General features: G+C 34.1%; 1 protein-coding gene and 1 long non-coding RNA gene across 4 annotated transcripts; one reads left to right on the forward strand and one right to left on the reverse strand.

Moving 5' to 3' along the window:
* Window positions 1-229: 229 nt before the first annotated feature.
* LOC106341778 (protein MOR1-like) lies at window positions 230-13,669 on the reverse strand. 3 transcript variants are annotated; one of them, XM_013780496.1, is made up of 52 exons: window positions 13,342-13,669; window positions 13,115-13,220; window positions 12,906-13,029; window positions 12,198-12,277; window positions 11,933-12,110; window positions 11,559-11,623; window positions 11,207-11,289; window positions 11,027-11,112; window positions 10,759-10,872; window positions 10,340-10,459; window positions 10,072-10,174; window positions 9,769-9,905; window positions 9,442-9,507; window positions 9,211-9,325; window positions 9,075-9,106; window positions 8,788-8,859; window positions 8,458-8,562; window positions 8,228-8,333; window positions 7,948-8,060; window positions 7,755-7,842; window positions 7,529-7,629; window positions 7,342-7,449; window positions 7,121-7,226; window positions 6,956-7,035; window positions 6,740-6,883; window positions 6,551-6,626; window positions 6,318-6,442; window positions 6,114-6,224; window positions 5,880-6,029; window positions 5,708-5,782; window positions 5,558-5,636; window positions 5,369-5,472; window positions 5,194-5,295; window positions 5,032-5,106; window positions 4,860-4,955; window positions 4,668-4,769; window positions 4,470-4,571; window positions 4,194-4,376; window positions 4,011-4,122; window positions 3,726-3,802; window positions 3,566-3,645; window positions 3,250-3,312; window positions 3,039-3,165; window positions 2,745-2,867; window positions 2,591-2,668; window positions 2,319-2,477; window positions 2,075-2,233; window positions 1,825-1,922; window positions 1,552-1,708; window positions 1,188-1,400; window positions 1,030-1,101; window positions 230-943 (listed from the first exon to the last, which is right to left on the reverse strand). In XM_013780496.1, exons 1-52 carry the CDS (start codon window positions 13,499-13,501, stop codon window positions 506-508), a joined length of 5,928 nt encoding a protein of 1,975 aa, XP_013635950.1. In that variant the 5' UTR covers window positions 13,502-13,669; the 3' UTR covers window positions 230-505. The 3 variants fall into 3 exon arrangements, 2 of the variants coding, with proteins under 2 accessions (XP_013635950.1, XP_013635949.1); XM_013780495.1 differs by having other exon boundaries at window positions 9,075-9,112; XR_001269765.1 differs by lacking the exons at window positions 230-943; window positions 1,030-1,101; window positions 1,188-1,400 and having other exon boundaries at window positions 2,152-2,233; window positions 9,075-9,112.
* A 4,465-nt stretch (window positions 13,670-18,134) lies between these two features.
* LOC106341647 lies at window positions 18,135-18,546 on the forward strand. The gene is made up of 3 exons (XR_001269712.1): window positions 18,135-18,216; window positions 18,294-18,427; window positions 18,516-18,546. It is a non-coding gene; the product is annotated as an uncharacterized LOC106341647 (long non-coding RNA).
* The last annotated feature ends 738 nt before the right edge of the window (window positions 18,547-19,284 follow it).

Raw genomic sequence — 19,284 nt, forward strand, 5'->3', positions numbered from 1 at the left:
ATTATTATTATATTTATCAGCTTTCTTTCCACCTTCTCCTTGAGCCTCATAATACCACAGTAACAATTTGATTTGATATCATACTACATTGTCAAAATCTGAAACCATTCGAATCCGTTGTAGATCAAATTGTTTGTACAGCTCTCAGGTGCCCAATAGAGAGATTTTCAGGAGAAAATATCATCAATTTTCTAGAATTTCATGTTAGGGGATAGCTGCTAGCAAAAGATCATCAAAACAATCACTCCACATGTAAATATAACTTGTAAACATAGGAAGAAAGAATCATACATCGCCTCATCTTAAAAGAATCTTATACCCCACACATGCATCATTTCTCACCACTATACTAACTCCATGGAATCTTTTGGCCCCAATACAGTCTTCGCCATAAATATTTCTTCTCTTACATATATGTATATGGAAAAGGGTACTTTACTACTATCACTAACATTAATAGTTGAGACAAGTAACAAAAATGACTCCCAGGCACTTGAGACTTCTTCTACATATGTTCCAGTGAGCCACCTTTGAGCCTCTCCATTCGTGCCTGGAGACCCGACAATGCTTTCTCATCCATTGGTAGAACCACTTGCTGTGGGTGTGGGTGTGGAGTCTCTTCTCCCATTTGGCTCGGTGGAATGTTCTGTTCGTCCATTGGTATGTTGTTATCGTTTGTTGGCATCAGCGGTTTGCTTACTGACTCTAGGCTTCCTGATGTAGCCAGTTGCATGGTCCTCATCCTTTCTCTGATTGCATCTAGCGTCCCTGGATTGATATTACTGCCTCGGATCTCGTCAGTGTATGAATCAGATTTAGGGTTCATCAGAGGCTTCACGTCTAAGGAAGGGATGTCGGGAGATGGAAGGGATAAGGAAGAAGGGGGAGGAGTCGACAATGGTAGGCTTGAAGGCGTTCTTCCCGCAGCCGCATTCTTCTCCACCTACAAAACCGAACTCAAATCTTCAATACACAACAAAACACCTAGAGCTTGTGCTTGTCGAAGCTATTAGGAGATTTGTTACAGACCTGAGCCAAACCTTCTCTGATGTAAGTACGAAATGCTTCGCTTGCATTTTGAAGTTGGGAAAAGATATCAACCTACAAGTATTGACATGAGTTCGCGTCTATGCAATTCGTATGTTGATGAACAGAAGAACAAACACTTGAAAGGCCATATCAATTACCTTTGGATATGACTTAGTGATGTGGTAGAGATCGTAAAGACCAATGGTGGAAGTTTGTTTATCACCGATTTTCTTGAAAATCGCCCCAAGCTCTTGCTTCAACTGAACATCAGCAGAGTTAGGAGGAGGTGAGGGAGTGTTAGCTGTTGAATCTGTCCAATGGTTTTGGCCCACAGGCCCTGTTGAAGTTAACATTCTTGCTGCAGCTAAAGTCTGTAAGAAGAAACGAAAGCATTTAAATATTTACTATCGATAAATATCAAGCGGCAGAGGAACAGATCGTCAGGATGTGCTCTGTGAGAAACCATCCCTTCAGCACATTTAACAAGAACTTTGAACAGGAAGCGTAAGGCTGAGATTTTACCTCAAGGTTCAGATCGATATAAGCGAGAATGATGGGTTGTGGCCTCATGTCAATAGGGACAAGAGACAAGTGACCCTTTATTGCAGCTCCCCGGAGCTTAACAAGCTCATGTAGAACAGTTTTCACCATCCTCAGAGGTTTATCATCTGCTCCAGCTCTTCTCATTGGATAAACAGAAATAAAAAAGAGTTGATAAGGTTGTGTAAGAAACCTCCACACAATAATCAGACTAAGATTTGCAAAACAGTTAAGAGTGCATTTAAGGAGATGTACCTCCTACGTATCTCCTCCATTCCCAGCTCTTGCAGATATACATGGATGCTCTGAAGAAGTCGATCAAGTTCAACTTCATATATTGTGCTTTGGAGGAGCTGAACATAGACAAGCAATTATCAGATATATAATACCAAACTATATGATGCATATCTTTTGGCCGATTGCTTTGGAACCATCTAATTTCAGACTAGGGAAGGAAAATGTTGCAACAAAGATTGTCCTAAAATACCTTTTATGGAAATTTTACCTTTGTAAGTTTAATTAGGCATTTAACTACCAAATCAGAGAATTTCTGATTCCGCACAGCATAAACTTCAGCCGTACCAGGTGAAGGCCATCTAGATGGATCTAGAGGACGTAGCAAGCTAATAAGGACCACAAACGATGACGTCCGATCTGCATTATCCTGAATTTAATAGTAAAAAGAAAACATCAGAGAACTTCATAGTCACATATGAAGAAAACCCTTAGCATTGGGAGGAATATCTTACCAGGATTTTAAGCATCAAAACATTCAGGGCTTTCAGAAGCTGGCTGCCATCTTCCATGCGTGGAACTCTTTCATCCAGAAGCCAAAGCAAGAGCTCTGTTATAAGGCTTTCTAGAGTCCCTTCTTTGACTGCATGCGCAAGTTTTTTATTTTGGAATGTCTGCAGTAATACACACTTGTGAGTAGTGAGCTTCATAAACAAACCTCAGTGGCTAGACAGCTAATCAAGAAAAGTAGCATCACTTTAAAAAATCAATTCACTTATGCTGTTACCTGCATAAGTGTGTTCAAAACATATTTGCAAGACCTCGATGAAGCTCCCATTAAGCTGACATCAAAAGTCTTGGCAACCTAGCAAAAAAATAAATATATATGAATTGTGGTCAATCTGCATGACAAAGTGTAAAAGAAAATTTGTCAGGCAAACCTTATTTGCTAAGCATGAAACAAGCCCATCTGCATCCTTCACAAGTTCATCAATTGCACTCTCTTCTGGATCATTAGAAGCCTGTGCCAACTCATGACACACAACTTTCATCCCTTCAACCGACTGCCACATAAAGAAAAACGAAAATAAAAGACCAAACCAACACTTGGATGATGTCTCTGTTAGTGACTAAAAAACTGCTATGATGTATAAAGCAATGTTCCCTAAACTGAATAAGATATTCCATAACAAACCAATAATTGATATTAAAATCAGCCCAGACACGCTATATACCTGCTCCGGAGAGCCAAACATAATGATGTCCAAAGCCTCATTCCAGTCTGCCGGTCCATTAACTCCAGCGATTGTCCGAGGTACTGGGTTCCTCTCCGGAATTTGTTCAGAAATACCATAGTTTTGCCTGGGCAGGCAAAAGATTAAGTTTACGAACAACAGAAATCTATATATGTTGAAAGAACTTTCAGATACCAGTTGAAAGAATTACCTTGGAAATAAAGGACCAGGGACTGTTTGAGAAAGGTCGCCACTTTGTTCTGCTACTTCAGGTCTGGACACAAACAGAAAGTCATAAATAATAGATAAACTAAACACTTCGTAAAATCCTTTCAGTCTCTGACTACTAAAAAAACAAAACATTGAAATACTTTTGCGACTCTAAATGCAACATTAGGATTTGCATTTATAAAAATATGTTTATAGCCTCCACTTTCAGCTTATCGGTAATGTTGAGTACGAATAAGCCGACAAGACCGCCTTAATGCTACAAGAGGTTAAACTAAAATTTCAACAAATTTACGCACCCATTATCTCTAACAGAACGCCTTAGTGCTGCTCGTGCATCCCCAGGTCTCCCTTCTCTTCTTTTCTCCATTTCCTTGACCTGATGCAGGCAAAACGATGAAAACACAACTCACAAACAAAACACGGAAGCAGACAAAATAGTTCGCATTTGGGGCTTACTTTCCACTTAAATCTATCATCAAGCATACTCTTTTGAGCATCTGTAAGCTTCCCAACATATCGCCAGATATCATCACCTACAACAACAAGCCAAACAATGAGAAACAATACAAAAAAATAAAAATCTCAAGGACATGGGCAAAAATCTCAAGGACATGGGCAAATATGAAACATACACGAACAAAAAGAACAGAGTATGGGAATGAGAATATGTAAAATTGTGCTCTAATCATCGTGAGACGTGACATATTTTGAAAAAAAATACACTATCGCTTCATGCCCTACCGAGAATCTTATAACCCGTAGCCATGGTGTTCAAAGCAGCTTTTCTGAGTTCACCATCTCTTTCTGCTGTCAAGCTTGCAACCATATTCAAGTACTTCAGTAGTCCACTTATCTGCTTACGAAGACAAATTAGAATTCAAACAGGAGAGAGATATCAAATAATTTGTCAAGTCTCGCTACTACCTCAGTTCCACAAGTCTCGAGTAGATATCCGATAAGATCAGTGCATTCTATCCTTGTACGGTTGTTTTTGGAACGTAAACCTTCCAAAATATAGGGATATGTCTTTGCTACAGAATATGCCTGGATAATCTGCTTCATCAGCTCACGCATTTTTTCTCTTACTTTTTCAATGTTATGCCCCAACTGCACCAAGCCACCAAGGACAGGAATTAAATATAAAGACATTGAAGCACAAGGAAACACCAATAGAAACTAGCTTAATATAAGATGCCTAACCTTCTCTGCCAAACAAGGCAGAAATATAGCAGCTTCCGCTTCTGTCAAGCAGTATTCCTCATCCTTCAATGTGTTGAAGAGTTCTGGAAGAACCTCAAGAACCTATTTTTACCCAGAGTAAATGTAATTCCATTAGTAATGCATTAAAAACAGTGACAAATTGCAACAAGAATAACAAAAGAAACAATTACAAATTACCTTTAGCAGACAAGTTGTGTTGGATTTACATAATTGCAACACAAACCACCGAAGAAGTATATCTAGTACTTCTATAATATCCTTCGAAAGAGATGGAAGCGCCTGCAGTGAGAGGGAAAAACAAACATTAATAAAAGATATATAAGAAAATCTAGCAGATGAATAAGACTCGAGATATATGCATTTAACTACCTTCTGTAGGATATCCAGCCCATCTACTTGTTTCTTAAAGTCTGGACTCATCAATCGTTTTTGCAAGTCTTCCCTAAAATATTTCATCATATCATTCTGCACCAACCACCCAACATTAGTTATATAACACGATCATAAGGCAGAAGACAATTAATCCCTCAGGAAAACAGACCTCAAGATCCTGAATCTGTTCTGGCCGCAGCTCCTCAAATTTAATTCTACGAACCACCAGCCTCTCCCTGTCCTCCTGCAGATTAAACACAAATACCAATATTTGTGTCATCCTAAATAAAACATGTGGGAAAATCTTAAATCGTTGGAAAACTCATTTCACCTTATTAGAGTCCTTAGTATTTAGCAAAGACTGTGACTGGATAGCTATATCATGGACAGACGTGATTTGATCAGGCCTTGAACCCTTTGTTGGTAAGGCTCTCTTCATAAACACAAAAACTAGTCAGATGTTACGAACTGAATACAGAAAAATATGTTTAGATGCAGAAACTTACAGATCTGTTTCCTTGCTTCAAGGGACCATTAGAAGTCGATTTTGAAACCTTGGAAACACCTTTCGACACTGGTACCGCCGTAGCTTTTGATGATTCAAATTGTTCTGAAAACAACATCGTTAGCATGAACAAAAACGAGAACGAAGAGGAGAAAACAAGTTGATTCGACAACAGGTCATGGACAAGTACCTTGAACAAATCCTGGTCTTACTTTTTCAAGCACAAGCGCTAATGCTGGGCCTTGGATATTTTTGATATTCTTTTCAAGCTGAGGAAAAATGCACAGAACAAATCATAATTTAGGCTATGAATAGAACAAGCTAATCTAAGTATACCTACCGTTTCTTGCCCACTGACTCTTACGATCTCAGAAATGCATCCTTCGGCTGCTTTTCGCACATCTGCGGATTTGTCCTGGAAAGATTCACACAAGCATAACAGACTGAAATTATTACAAAAAGACATAACACTGGTTAAAGCTTATAAGGAGTTATGACAGTCGATGAGTTACCGTCATTGCGGTGCTTGCAGGTTTCAGTAAATGTATAGCATCCACAAAGTCACTTAGTCCAGCAAGTTGTTTTGTCAACCAATCAAAAAGATCTTTACGTCCTTCTGCTCCCATTTTCCCATCTGTTAGTGCTATTATAACGTAAGGAATCTGCATTAACAGAGCAAAATTTTGTTAGTTGACGAAATTACATTTACAACCAGAATACATGCCTAAAGTAAGATGATCGCAAACCATTTTGTCGAGATGCACAGCACCAAGCCACAAATCCAGAGCAGCCAAGGTGCATTCCCTCATGTGCTTCTTGTTGTCACCGAGACATTTCAAGACATCTGATAGAATTCCCTGAAACAGATCACTCAAATATTTGATAACACTGGTAGGCAGGGATATATTACAGGTTATAAAAATATTTTCAATACTTGACATATCACCAACCTTGCTCGCCTTCTCGACAGTTGGTCCCATAGCTGATGCAACACCTCCAATCGTAGTCAATGTTTGCATAACAAGATTTTTGTTACTATCCAACAATCGTCCTCGTAGACACCCAAATAATTCTCCTATTGAACGTGAAATGAAAATGGTGTAGACAACAACAATAACTCATGACTAATTTTGGAGTGTCAAAAAGCAACGGAGATAATGCGAAAAAAATCTTGACTTCATACCAGTTCCAGTTGGCTGGATGCGTTTATTAGCCTCTTCCAGAATTTTATTAACAGCTTCGATTGACTCCAAACGCATCTACAGAAGTTTAAAATACTCATTTTCATATCTAGCGTTTATTATAAATTTCTACAAAAGAATTGTTAGGTAGGTACTAAAAGAAAATTCGAATAATCGAATTCGTAGCTCACCTTCCAATCAGGACTCTCAAAGCCCTTAAGAAGTTCAGGGGTAATCTTGCTACTGATATCTTCTCTAGGTAAACTATCCAGCCCTCCACCAGAGGTTGATGTTGAAACTGACGTCTTAACAACTCTTTTTGGAGCCACAGTTCCCTGATGAACAGAATATAAGAACAGCACGAAAAACAAGAATTCGACCAATCAAGGCAATCCACACAAATGTACCTCAAAAGGGTTTTTCTCATACTCAGTGTCAAGTGCACTGATTAATGCAGGTTTGACATCATTAAGAAACCCTTTAATGTCTGCAGACAGAAAAAAACACAGTTTATTTTGGTTATCAGGAGATGTTCTTCTATCAAATACAACACAACAGGAATTTGTAGCTACCTGGACCAACAAACTTGTGTAAAGCACCCAAAAGTTTGATTGTAGCATTTCTGGTGGCAGCTGTACTAGATTGCAACCCAACATCCTTACAAAAATCTATTAAGTCCTGTCAAATAGACAAAAAAAATTCCTTTGTCAAGTATGAAAATAACCTAGATACTGCAGTTAAACTAACCCAGAAACTGGGAGCTAGAAACTTCAAGTTATAAAAAATTCAAAACCTTAAGTTTCAAAAGTGAGACGCCAAAGTCATCAACTGCCGAAACCATCCATAACAAGCCTTCACTAAGAACCTTGGGATTCTTGTGCCCGTTCATGATTTTGTAAAGCTACATGCAAAATACCATAATTACCATTCTGATCTAATTAATCTGAAAGCCAAAGAACATTGATCAAAGCAGCACCTACCCTCTCAAAAACAAATCCAGGACCAACTGCTTCGCAGAAAGCAGTAAGACACTTCATAGCAGAGGCTCGTGTCTTTATATCTGCAACTCGTTCACTAGCGCCTGCGAATTAGTAGAGAAAACTCAGGCAAATGAGCTACGAACTAATACTTTAGATAATAACAGAACTGCCGTCAGAGTATAGCAATCATCAAATGAAATTAGCTTTTTCGTTATATGACACTTACCCGTAATGCAAAGTACGACACACTTCTTAGGAAACTTTGCCGCAGTCGAAGATATGTAGGTAATAATTTCAATGACCTGTTGTTGAACCTGCATTTCCAAGTAATATGCTCATGTGAACTTCTCAGAATTATGCTAGGGGAACAATTCTAAGACTTACAAATAAAAAGATTTTAGATGGAGTTGAAAGTACACCTGCACATTTTTATCATTCCAACCAGGAACTGCACATAACAACCGAACCAAGATCTCCACCGACTTGTCTATTTCTTGAAGTCCTTCGATCTCTTCTTTCAAAGACAAAGTTGCTGCGCGGCAAAGTTATGAAAAAATCACCAAACTGGCAAATACTTACAAACCAATAAACGATTTATCGTATGTGTAGTAAAAACGAGTTTAACCACTCGAGCAAAACTCAAAAACAAAAGAAAAAACATAGAAATCGATAAAGGAGTCCTCAAGACATTCAACAAACCTTCAAGTCTTTCTTTCCATACAGAGCTCTTCAACTGAGAAATAGTTTCTGTTTTTACAAGAGAACCTAATCTGTTTTCAATTTCTTCAAGACCCATCTCAGCAGGCTAAAATTGAAAAAGAAGAATTAGATGTTAGCACCATAAAAGTATGATCAACGGACAGAGTCACTGTCATAACAGGTTTTGTAAAGAAGAATCTAATTTTATAAGTATACTAACTAATATATACCTCAACATCTTCAGGAGGTTCAACAGATTTTGAACTTTCATTCCGTACAGCAGCATCTTTTTTGCTTCCACCTGTTTTGGCAGTCCCAGCCTTCTTGCTCGCAGGCTATAAAAATCAGCATTTAATGGGAGCACATGTATTTAGACAACAAAATAAAACAAAATCTCTCATCAAGTCCCTTTTCATTATGTTGTTGACCAGGGGGTTAAATTTCAAGTCATGGTGGAATTGAGGAAAAGAAAAGTATTGTAAGTAACTGAACCCCCAGAAAATTGCAAGGTGAAACAGTAACAGCAAAACAATAAAAAAAGAATGTAAGAAGAAACTCACAGCAGAAAGAGCAGGTCTTTTCCCGCTCAGCATGCTTGCGGCTGATTTCCTTACAACGGGTGCTTCTGAGTTCTGCATAAATTTTTGAAGTGGCATAACTACGTGAACGGATATAAGACATAAACTCATCTCTGAAAAACAGGATGGCATTTAGTACTAACTGGGTCAAACATCCCATCTCTCAACATCCGAGATGGCTTACCCTTCTCCCATCATAAGGAAAAAAAATAAGAAGTATTTACAGAACTAAGTGCGAAGTGACACTGGAGATCTGAATAGGAACTTACCACTGTGGCCGTGCCCCCAACTGAAGACTGAACTGTGACTTTTATAAGAAAACAACATCCAATTAGAATGGGAAGTAAACCACATGCAAAACTTGTTGTTCAGCTTAACAGCTGTGTGGAATAGAAGTCTACATACCTGAGCTTGTACTAGCTAATTCACCACCAGAGCTTGCAATCATTTCTGAAAGTTTCTTTCTTCTAACATCATCAAGTTTTTCCAACGACTTTTCCAAAGGTCTCATACCTACAGACTAACATAACCAAAAGATAACATATAAGGAATAGAAACACGTGAAGTTTCACTTATCCACATATTCTGACGATAAAGAGAATAGGTTGCTGTTCATCCACAATATAATATTTATACCTTCGCTATTGCAGCCAAAGCCGAAAATGATGCATCCCTCACATCAGGAGTTCCATCATTGAGACACTACATCATTACGAATTCCAGGCATTCAATAAAGTATAAGTTCAAATAATATATCATTTTACGACGGAGAAGTGGTAACAGCGATCAAAATTCAGCCCCACTAATACTGCAACATTTCTCACGTTATTTGTCCTTTCATCACTAGGCTGTTGCATATAACCATGCTTGCATGATTGAGCAACTTTTTGCTATTATCTAACAGTACCATGCTTCTGTTAACTGAAAGTGAATTTAGGAGCCATTAGGCACAAAAATACTAACCTCCATACATAATGGGACATATTCTTTGTGCGCCTTTAAAATAAGAGCCTTGTTACTTGTTTCAAGGCAGAACGTCAACCAATTTAAAGTTAAAGAACGCACAAGCGGCACTTTGTTTTTCACTGCGGTCTTTACATCTGCAAAGGAGAGCAAAGTTAATTTAAAAACTGATGAAATATAGAAATGTTTATACAAATCCGTCGCCAAACGTCTGAATAACAATATAAGTATCTCAACACAAGATAATCACAAGCAAATCAATAGAGCTTCATAATGTAATCCAAGATAAAAAATGACCCTTGCCTTCTATAATGTCAACAAGATTTAAACACCCAGCTTTGTACATTGCTTGTAACGTTTGTGTAAGTGCCTCTGCGACTGTTGGCTTTTTCTCTTTCAATTTTTCCTGTTTAAGGAACAAAAAGCCACCAAGTTTAAGATCAAATGATGGACTAAAACCCAGTCAGAAACCTAAGCCCAATTTTATCTGAGGAAAGAATATTTATACTCCAAAGACTGAATCAATCTTCCAGTGATAATAATTTTGGATAAACGATTCTACAAGACTCACAAGTAAAACAGGTAGCATGAACCGTGAACTAGCGGAGAAATGTGTTCTTAATCCACGTGCAAGATTTCCAATGGCCTGAATAGCTTCCACTGCAACAGCTAAGTTCACATCGGTGATAAGCTGCGATTATAGTTAATTACAAATACTATCAAATCGCACGTATAAATAGGTAAGCAGTAATAATCCTCGAAATACAGCAGCATCTACACACTAAAACTGTGATCAGCAAACATTTGCCAGTTGAAGGTTTAAATAAAACGCATGAACTTCAAACTACAGATTAATCAATAAGCACATATGTTTGCAGAATGCATCATCACCAATCAGATAATACAGCAAGGGAGCTAAAACATACAAAGATTTATAATACAAAAATAACAAATAATGGCGCCTAAAAGTTCTTATTGTGGAAAGTTTACCTTCTTTAAGGTCCGACAAATTTCTGAAAAATCACCAGGAGCTATCTTTTTCGTCGAAGCAAGCTTTGTTAGCTCTGCAACAGCCTCCTTGCGTTCTAACCACTTTGTTTTTTTCTAAAAGAGAGGCAAACGTAATTTATGTAACGTGTGACATGCAATCAAAAATGCGAAGTGAGTAGTATCTCATAGAAACTTCTTTCAATAGAGGACCATCGCAAGAAATGGAGCATAAAATATGACAATGTGGCATTAAGAATCCACCACTCACCACTCCTTCCCAGAACCCAGACTTTTCCAAAGGAGTCAAAATATCCACAGGATCCATAAGATCGTATTCATCTATTTCCTGGGGCGCTGATCGTAATGGGTCGATAAAAAGAATTAACGTTAGCAGCTTTCTCAAAATTACTTAATGAAGAAACAATTCATTGAAGTACAAGCTACATACCATCAGCAACAGGTTCTTCAGTGGGCCCATTACCAACCACATCAGAACTAGCTTCTGCCTCTGGCTCTTTATCTTGTTCAGATCTTGAAAGCCAAATACATAAATATTTTAATTCCAGCTTTTCAAAAATCATGCTAGTAGTTTCTTGAACTAACAAAATTCACGAGGCGAACAAAGTGATCATGAATCGAATAAGACTCCTCATGTATAAGAATTTAATTATCCAGAAACTTTACAAAGCAAAATTGAAAACATTCACAAATCATAAGCTGCATGAAGATAAAACTGGATCTAGTATGTGATAGTTAAGACAATGGATAAAATAACAATTTTTGTAGTATGTGGTAGTTACCTTATCTTTCGAGAAGGCTTAGCACCCCCTGAAACATTGGCAAGCTCAGCCTCCAGCTCTTTTTTCTTACATAATAACAATAAAATCGAATATTAGCACTAGAGCACAAGAGAATTAAGGAAGATTTTACAAAGATTATAGTTTACAAACATTTTTTGCATAACTCTAAGAAGGCAATCTCAACTAAAAATTTCAATCATAAACAGATTTTCAGCCAAGGGTGTTGTTCTGATTTGTAAACTATCTTCTATATGTTCTGACTAGAAATTCATATTTCAGTTTCCAACTCCACAAACAAAAGCAATTTTAATCCAGTTCATATCATCTTGGCGAAATGGCTAAGCTGCAAACGTACAGATCAACATAAATCTTACCATTGTATCCCTCATTTTCTCAAACAAAATAGATTTTACAGGGTCTTTTCCAATCCAACGGCATAGCTCAATAGTCACCCCTTTGGCAGATGCACGGACATTCTGATCTTGATGATCGAAAAGTTCAGGAAGCATCTTTAAAATCCTTTTGGGTGGAATAATCTTCGATCCAAACTCGCTAAGATAGAAAAATAACTAGTGTGTTATTTCAGATCAAAGATATAAAGAACCAGTGCAGAAAACTAACTAGGACTTCAAAACAGACCTGATAGCTAGAAACATAACGTCTACTGCAGGTACCACAGCCTTTGCAACTTTATTCTTTATAGCTTTCTCCAATGTATCCTACAATCATGCCAAATATGTTAACTTGTATACGTACGATGTTCTCCTGATACAAGACAACTCCCAGGAAATATCTTCTTGACATTTGAAAAAAATCAAAATGACTGAAACGATGCATATTAAGTGGAGTTATCGTTTTAACCGGGATGTTAATACTCGGGCCACAAAATTAAAAGTGCTGCACGAAATAATATTTAGAACAAAACACTTTAGTAGGCATCTTCAAAAAAACAATGAAGAAGGTATCCAGATCTATTCTTCCTACAGAAAAAAACTAGGATTGTGGGAGAGATGACCCTAAACAGATCGAGACACAGTAACAAAAACTCAAAACCGGAAACGCTAATTAGTGGAACAGACCACATATGATTCTTGACCTTAATTTTTGAAAATGCTCCTTTCTTATTCCGTCACACTAGAACCTAGCACAACACAGAACTGGGCCACAGAGCCACATGGTTGCATTCTGGGTCATAAAGCACTATCATTTCTATGTCAGCTCACCTATCTAGTTTTCAATACACCGACATCCTCAATCTATAGCAAGCAGTGCTGTGACTAGATTGTGAACCCCTATGTAACTAGATAAACCTTTCAGACTTGCGAGAACGAAGAATGAGTGGCATACCAGAAACACATCAACAGCTTCTAATTCCACCCAAAGCAAGAGAGCGTCCTGCGCCTTCTGCACAGTCTTGGGCCGACCCGTGAGACATTTAGCCGCAATGGCATCACAAACTTCCTTCGCATACCTTCAAAAACCAGAAACACGCTAAATATCCACATGCAAACAACCACTTTCTCCACAGCATTAAACAAAATAAACAGAAACCATACCTCCCAGCGTCTGCATCGGCTGCCTTCAAAAACGCAACCAATGCCTCAAGCGCCTTCTCTTGCACCGGCGCATTCGAATCCGCCACCGTCTTCCTAAACAAGTGACCTGCAAAACAGCAACAACAAATCAGAAATCGAACTCTAGAGAGGTCACATTCTCAGATCCGCAGCGAGATAGACCGCCACAGTCAGATCTGAGCCTCGAGAAATCAAAAACCCTAACTCACCGAAATCGCGGAGGCGAGGGTCCTTAGGATCGGTGATAGAATCGCAGACGGAAGCTAGGTCGACGTTGGCCTCATTCCTAACTTTCCAGTTCTTGTGCGCGAGGCGATCCTCCCACGGAAGCTTCTTCGCATCCTTCAATATCTTCTCGTCCTCCGCCATTTTTTTCACAAAATCAATCAATCAATCAATCAAATCCCCGCCGATGTTATCGATCTATGTACCAGACTTCTTCGTATCGTCTCCCTTAACCTTTTTTTTCTCTCTCTCTTTTCAAAATTTTTTTGTTGCTCGTCTTGTTAGTGCCGTCAAGAGAGAGGAATTTTGGTTTCTACGTTTAAATCGGTGGTGTGGTTTTTTATTAAAACATTTCACGCGACTAGATATTGAAAGTGAACCACGCGCGATTATTTTGAATCTTCTGAACCAGTCGTTTTCTTTCCACGTGGAAATATGGGCCTTTTTAAAATATTGTAGGCCACCGAAAACAAAATTTTCCTATTTTGCCGGAGCAAATCTCCAAAATAGCACATTTCTAAGTTTATATTACAAAAATAGAACTCAAAAACTAAAATGATCAAAATAGCACATTTCTAAGTTTATCCTTTGAAAATTTTAATTTTTTTATTTTTCAAAATTTGAAATCTTATCCCCAAAACCTCATTTCTCAACTCTAAACCCTAAACCCTAAACTCTAAACCCTAAACCCTAAACCATAAACCGTAAACCGTAAACTCTGGACCCTAAACCCTAAACTCTAAACCCTAAACCCTAAAATCTAAACCCTAAACCCTAAACTCTAAACCCTAAACCCTAAACCCTAAACCCTAAACCCTAAACCCTAAACCCTAAACCCTAAACCCTAAACCCTAAACCCTAAACCCTAAACCCTAAACCCTAAACCCTAAACCCTAAACCCTAAACCCTAAACCCTAAACCCTAAACCCTAAACCCTAAACCCTAAACCCTAAACCCTAAACCCCACCCTTTAACTCTAAACCCTAAGTTTGTGATTTTTGATAAAACATTAAGTGCTATTTTTGTGACTTTTGACCTTAAATGCTAGTTTGGAAACATAAACTTGATTTAGTGCTATTTTTGTCTTTTTCTCATTTTGCCGCACAATTTTTAAATTTTATATTTATTAACATTTTTTAGCCATAAACACACAAAAGATTAGAAAATAAATTTGTATGTTTGGTTCAAAAGAAAATTTGTACTTGAAAATCCAAATTAAATTTAGTGTTATTGGTTCTACGATTTTAAAATATGTATTAAAATCATATGTTATTGGTTTAATGATTCATAAATTCTAATTCTAATCAAGTGTTATTCAATCATACGTTTATATATTTTGATTGATTTAAAAATCTATGTAATATTTATAAATCCAAGTAAAATATGCAGATTTTTAAATTATTTTGGATTAGTATTTACAAATACGAAAGTTTTCCCTCGGATTTGAGTCTTTGTATTTTTAACAAAAAAATCCAACCAAATCCATTCAAATCCATTATAAAATCAAATTTATTAGTAAATCCGTACGATTGAATAACACTTGATTTAATATAGAATTTATGAATCATTAAACCAATAACACATAATTTTAATACGGATTTGAAAATCATAGAAACAATAACACTAGATTTAGTTCGGATTTTCAAATCCATAAAAATACAACAACCAATAACCCCCACTTAATCTAAATTGTGTAATAGTTCATTGATTAGAATATGTTATAGAATTTATAAGACATTTTAGAAAATATTTTTTCCATAGCATTTTAGAAATTTAAAGATGATTATACGTCACTGGATCATTGATTATTAAATACTATTAAATTGTATAAAAATGATGTGATATTCGCTCAACAATTTATAAGTACTAATAATTAAAAATATTGAAAATTAAGTATTATGAATTTGATAGATTTGGGTTTAAAATTCAAAATCCAAAGATTCAAAATTTGAGTTAGTCTTAACTTTTTATTTTATCATCTAATCTATTAATTTAGGGTCATATTTTTTATCTACTATTCACAAGTCATACTAGGACCACTTAACTAAAATGTAACTTATTTAGTTATTTATATTAAATTTTAATAATCACTAAAGTATTTATACCAAATCAATTTTAACAATAAATTTTAATTTTTAATATTTGTTTATAATTAATGCATTAATTAATTTCGTAATTAATAATATAATATTATTATAATTAATGTTAATTAAAATTTTACCGTGAAATAAAAATTATGTTATTTTATAAATTTATGATTATAATTTATATTTTATTAAAATAAGTGTTCTATGAACTAAATATGAAAAAGAGAAATTTCATGTTTACCACTTTCAAAGTATCATTTTTCATCTTTATCACCGCTAAAGAGACGTTTTCAAAAATATCATATTTATTAAAAGGTAAAAGACTCTTACACACTTGTTCTCTATATATATAACAAATCACTATTTAAATAAATAAAATAAAATAAAAATTTATTTTTTATGTTTTCGAATTATACTTTTTCAAATTCGAACTTTTTGTAAAAAAAAATTAAATTAAATTTGAAATTTATTTTTGAATTTCTTTTGGAAATTTCTTTTTTAAAATCGAAAATTATGTTTGAAACTATTTTTAAATTTTTATTTTATTTTTTTAATTATTTATTTATATATTTATTAGAATCCTAAATTTCACAATCCAAAAACCCTACCCCACCCCTCAACTCTAAACCCTACTTCTAAATTAGTTAACCCTTGTGGTATAAATGTCTTTGGTAAAAGTGGTTAGCGTAAACATGAAAAATAGTAATATAAATGTGATATATGTGGCAATTTCCCATGTGAAAAATATATCAAATTGGTAGATTAACCTACTTAAAAAACCATTTAAATAAATTTATCATTCATCGATTAAACATCTTAAACTATATAAGTTTTTATGCAAAAGTAAAAATTAATTAACATATGTTAATTTTTTCTTACAATAATATATTTTCCTTTTGTTTATTTTGAAACAAAAAGCAATATTTTATCTAAAAATGATTATATACAAAATATAACAGTACATAACTAACATTTAGTTCATGTATTATTTACAAAATATGTTACTAGAAAATTTTGAAATTTTAATAATTAACTACAGATATTAATGACAAATAAATTTTAGTTATAAATTTAATATTTATTATAATTATAACAAAATATGTTGAGAAAGATTTAAAAATATGGATATTAATAATAAATCAATTTTAACCATAATTTGAATTTATTTTTAGTTATAACAATAAATGATGAGAAAAAATCTAACAAAATCATACCAAATATTTTAATTATTTAAAAACAAATAATTAGTTTAATTCGTAATTAGCTATATAATATTATTATAATTTATGTTACTTAAAAATTTATGAAAAAACAAAAGAAAATAAAAAGTATATGTTGTTTTATAAATTTTATCATTATATTCTATATTATATTAAATTGGTAGATTAACCTATTTTTAGAGTTGCACAAAAAAACCTATTTTTAGAAAATGCTTTCATTTAAGTAAATTACCATTCATCGTTAGAACAAGTTTAATTCATAAACTATGTAATATTTTATACAAAAATAAAATTATTAACATATGTTAAATTTTTATATCTATAATTATATATTATCTTTTAATTATTTTGAAACTCACATAAATACATGATTATATACAAAATATAATACTAAATAACTAACCTTTAGCTCAGGTATTATTTACAAATTATGTTACTAGAAATTTTGAAATATTAATAATTAATTAAAGATGTTAATGACAAATTAGTTTTCATTATAAATTTAAAATTTATTTTAATTATAACAAAATCTCTGGAGAAAAATATTTTTTTAAAAATTACCAAAAATTCAAATATATTGTAATAACAGAATGAATTGATTTAGTAACAAAAAAATTCAAAAATCATATAATCTTCCAAACTCAAAAATAGTTGTGTAGTTTTCCAAATTTTCTTGACCAAGTATACAAACTAAAAAATAAATATAAAAAAAAATCAAAATGATAATATTCCAAATTTTGTAAAAGATAAAATCATAGATGCTAAAATATTGTTTTTTTGAAAAGTAACATGAAAAAACAAATTAAGTTGTAAGAATCAAAAGTAATATAATATTTTGAAATCTTAATATAATAATTAAAATCAGAAAACTTAATACCATAACATCCAAAAGTATCCTATATTGATAAAATCTACTAAAATAATATGACAAATACTACTATATTTTCGCAAAAACCAAAAAAGAGTTCAGCTATATTTTCTTAAACACAACGTGTATATATATATATATATATATATATATATATATATAAATTATCATGAACAAATATCCATCTATAGTATAACTAAATAATATTAAAGTGTATTGTATAGAAACTATATAAATTTAAAAGCTATAGTAAATGAGACTATGTATTTGATTATTTCAGATTGTGAATTTATTGTGCTGAACTCATAAATATATTAATAAGTAATAAATTAAAATGTATAAACAAATCAATGTGTATTAATCATTACGAATATTATGCCTAAACAATAAGATTATAGAACTATACAATATATAATACTAAATATAAATCATATATTTTAAAAGCTTATAATGATATATCAAAGTTATACATTTATGTCAAAACTCTAGTTTATACTATTAAAAGAAAAAGATTCTTAAAAAAATCTACTTATCCAAGGTTGTTGCACCTATCTAGTCTCAGTTCAACATGTTGTGAACAACGTCCCTTAAAATAAAGAGGATGAAATCCAAAATGTAAAGAGAGCCCTTGCTTTTGCATCAAAAAGCGGAATGTGCAGCTCAAGCCAATGTCCTACATATACTGTGAGTATGCAACAAAATTTGTAATTTTCAATCTTCAAAAAATGTTAATAATAAGATAAATCACATTTTTTGTATAGATCCACACTGATGAGGTAGTTGGGTTTGAGTGTATTTGGGCTGTTAATGATGACGAGCTCAAAGCAATTGTGGCACAGAAACCTGTAGTAGGGATATTGAGGAACGCTGTTCTGAATTCAGTGACATAGGAAGTGTAAGTTTCACTATTTACAAGCCCATAAGCATTATCATGCAATAATAATTTTGTTCTGCAAATGAGTAAATTATTTCAAACTTTTCAGAGGATTTATAGATCACCTAGGAGACATGTTGACATTAGTTTTCACCAAATCCTCATTGTGGGGTATGGATTCGATGAGTTTGGTCAACCATACTGGATAATCCAACGCTCGTATGGCAAAGGATGGGAAAATCAAGGTTTTGGATACGTGTATCGTCGAATCAGAAGTGGTCTTGAAGATGATAAATCTTATTTTTGTTAATCCAAGTCTAATCCAACAAACATTTATGAAACATAAACGAAGATGCAAAACATAACAAACAAAATAATTGTTCAGTCCATTAGTACATTTTTCCTTCTTCATTTATAAAATTATACTAAAAATGTTTCAAATATAGATGGATATGGATTTAAGCAAATTTTTTGAAACTGAACCACATAAAGTGTAGTCAGATTTAGACTTAGTTATGTTTTTTGGCTCTTTATTCATGTACAAACTCAAAATAAGCAAAACATAAGCAAAATACAATAAACAGAAAGGATGAGTGCACAAAAAAACACACACAAAGAATGAAATTGGAATCAAATATCAGATCCATCACTACAAGAAAACACATGCTTAACGACGAAAATTAACGAGGAAAAACAATCCTCGTAAATTTGCGTCGAGTTTACGACGAATTTACGTGAAAAACTAAAGTCATCGTTATTTCCTCGTAACGTAACGACAAAACTGTTTCGTCGTAAAGTGGATGTAACTTTACGAGTATTTTACGAGGAAAAACTATTTCCTCGTAAATACGACGTAAATTTTGCGTGGTATTTACGAG

This window comes from Brassica oleracea, chromosome C4 (genome assembly GCF_000695525.1).
Source record: "Brassica oleracea var. oleracea cultivar TO1000 chromosome C4, BOL, whole genome shotgun sequence".
Taxonomy (NCBI): Eukaryota; Viridiplantae; Streptophyta; class Magnoliopsida; order Brassicales; family Brassicaceae; genus Brassica; species Brassica oleracea.

Excerpts from the sequence above, each read along its gene's own strand:
- LOC106341778 (XM_013780495.1), bottom strand. The coding sequence starts at position 13,501 with ATGGCGGAGGACGAGAAGATATTGAAGGATGCGAAGAAGCTTCCGTGG. Across the intron at positions 9,113-9,210 it reads ATTAGCTAGTACAAGCTCAG|TCACAGTTCAGTCTTCAGTT; the intron begins GTATGTAGACTT and ends TTCTTATAAAAG. Across the intron at positions 8,563-8,787 it reads AAAGACCTGCTCTTTCTGCT|CCTGCGAGCAAGAAGGCTGG; the intron begins GTGAGTTTCTTC and ends TGATTTTTATAG.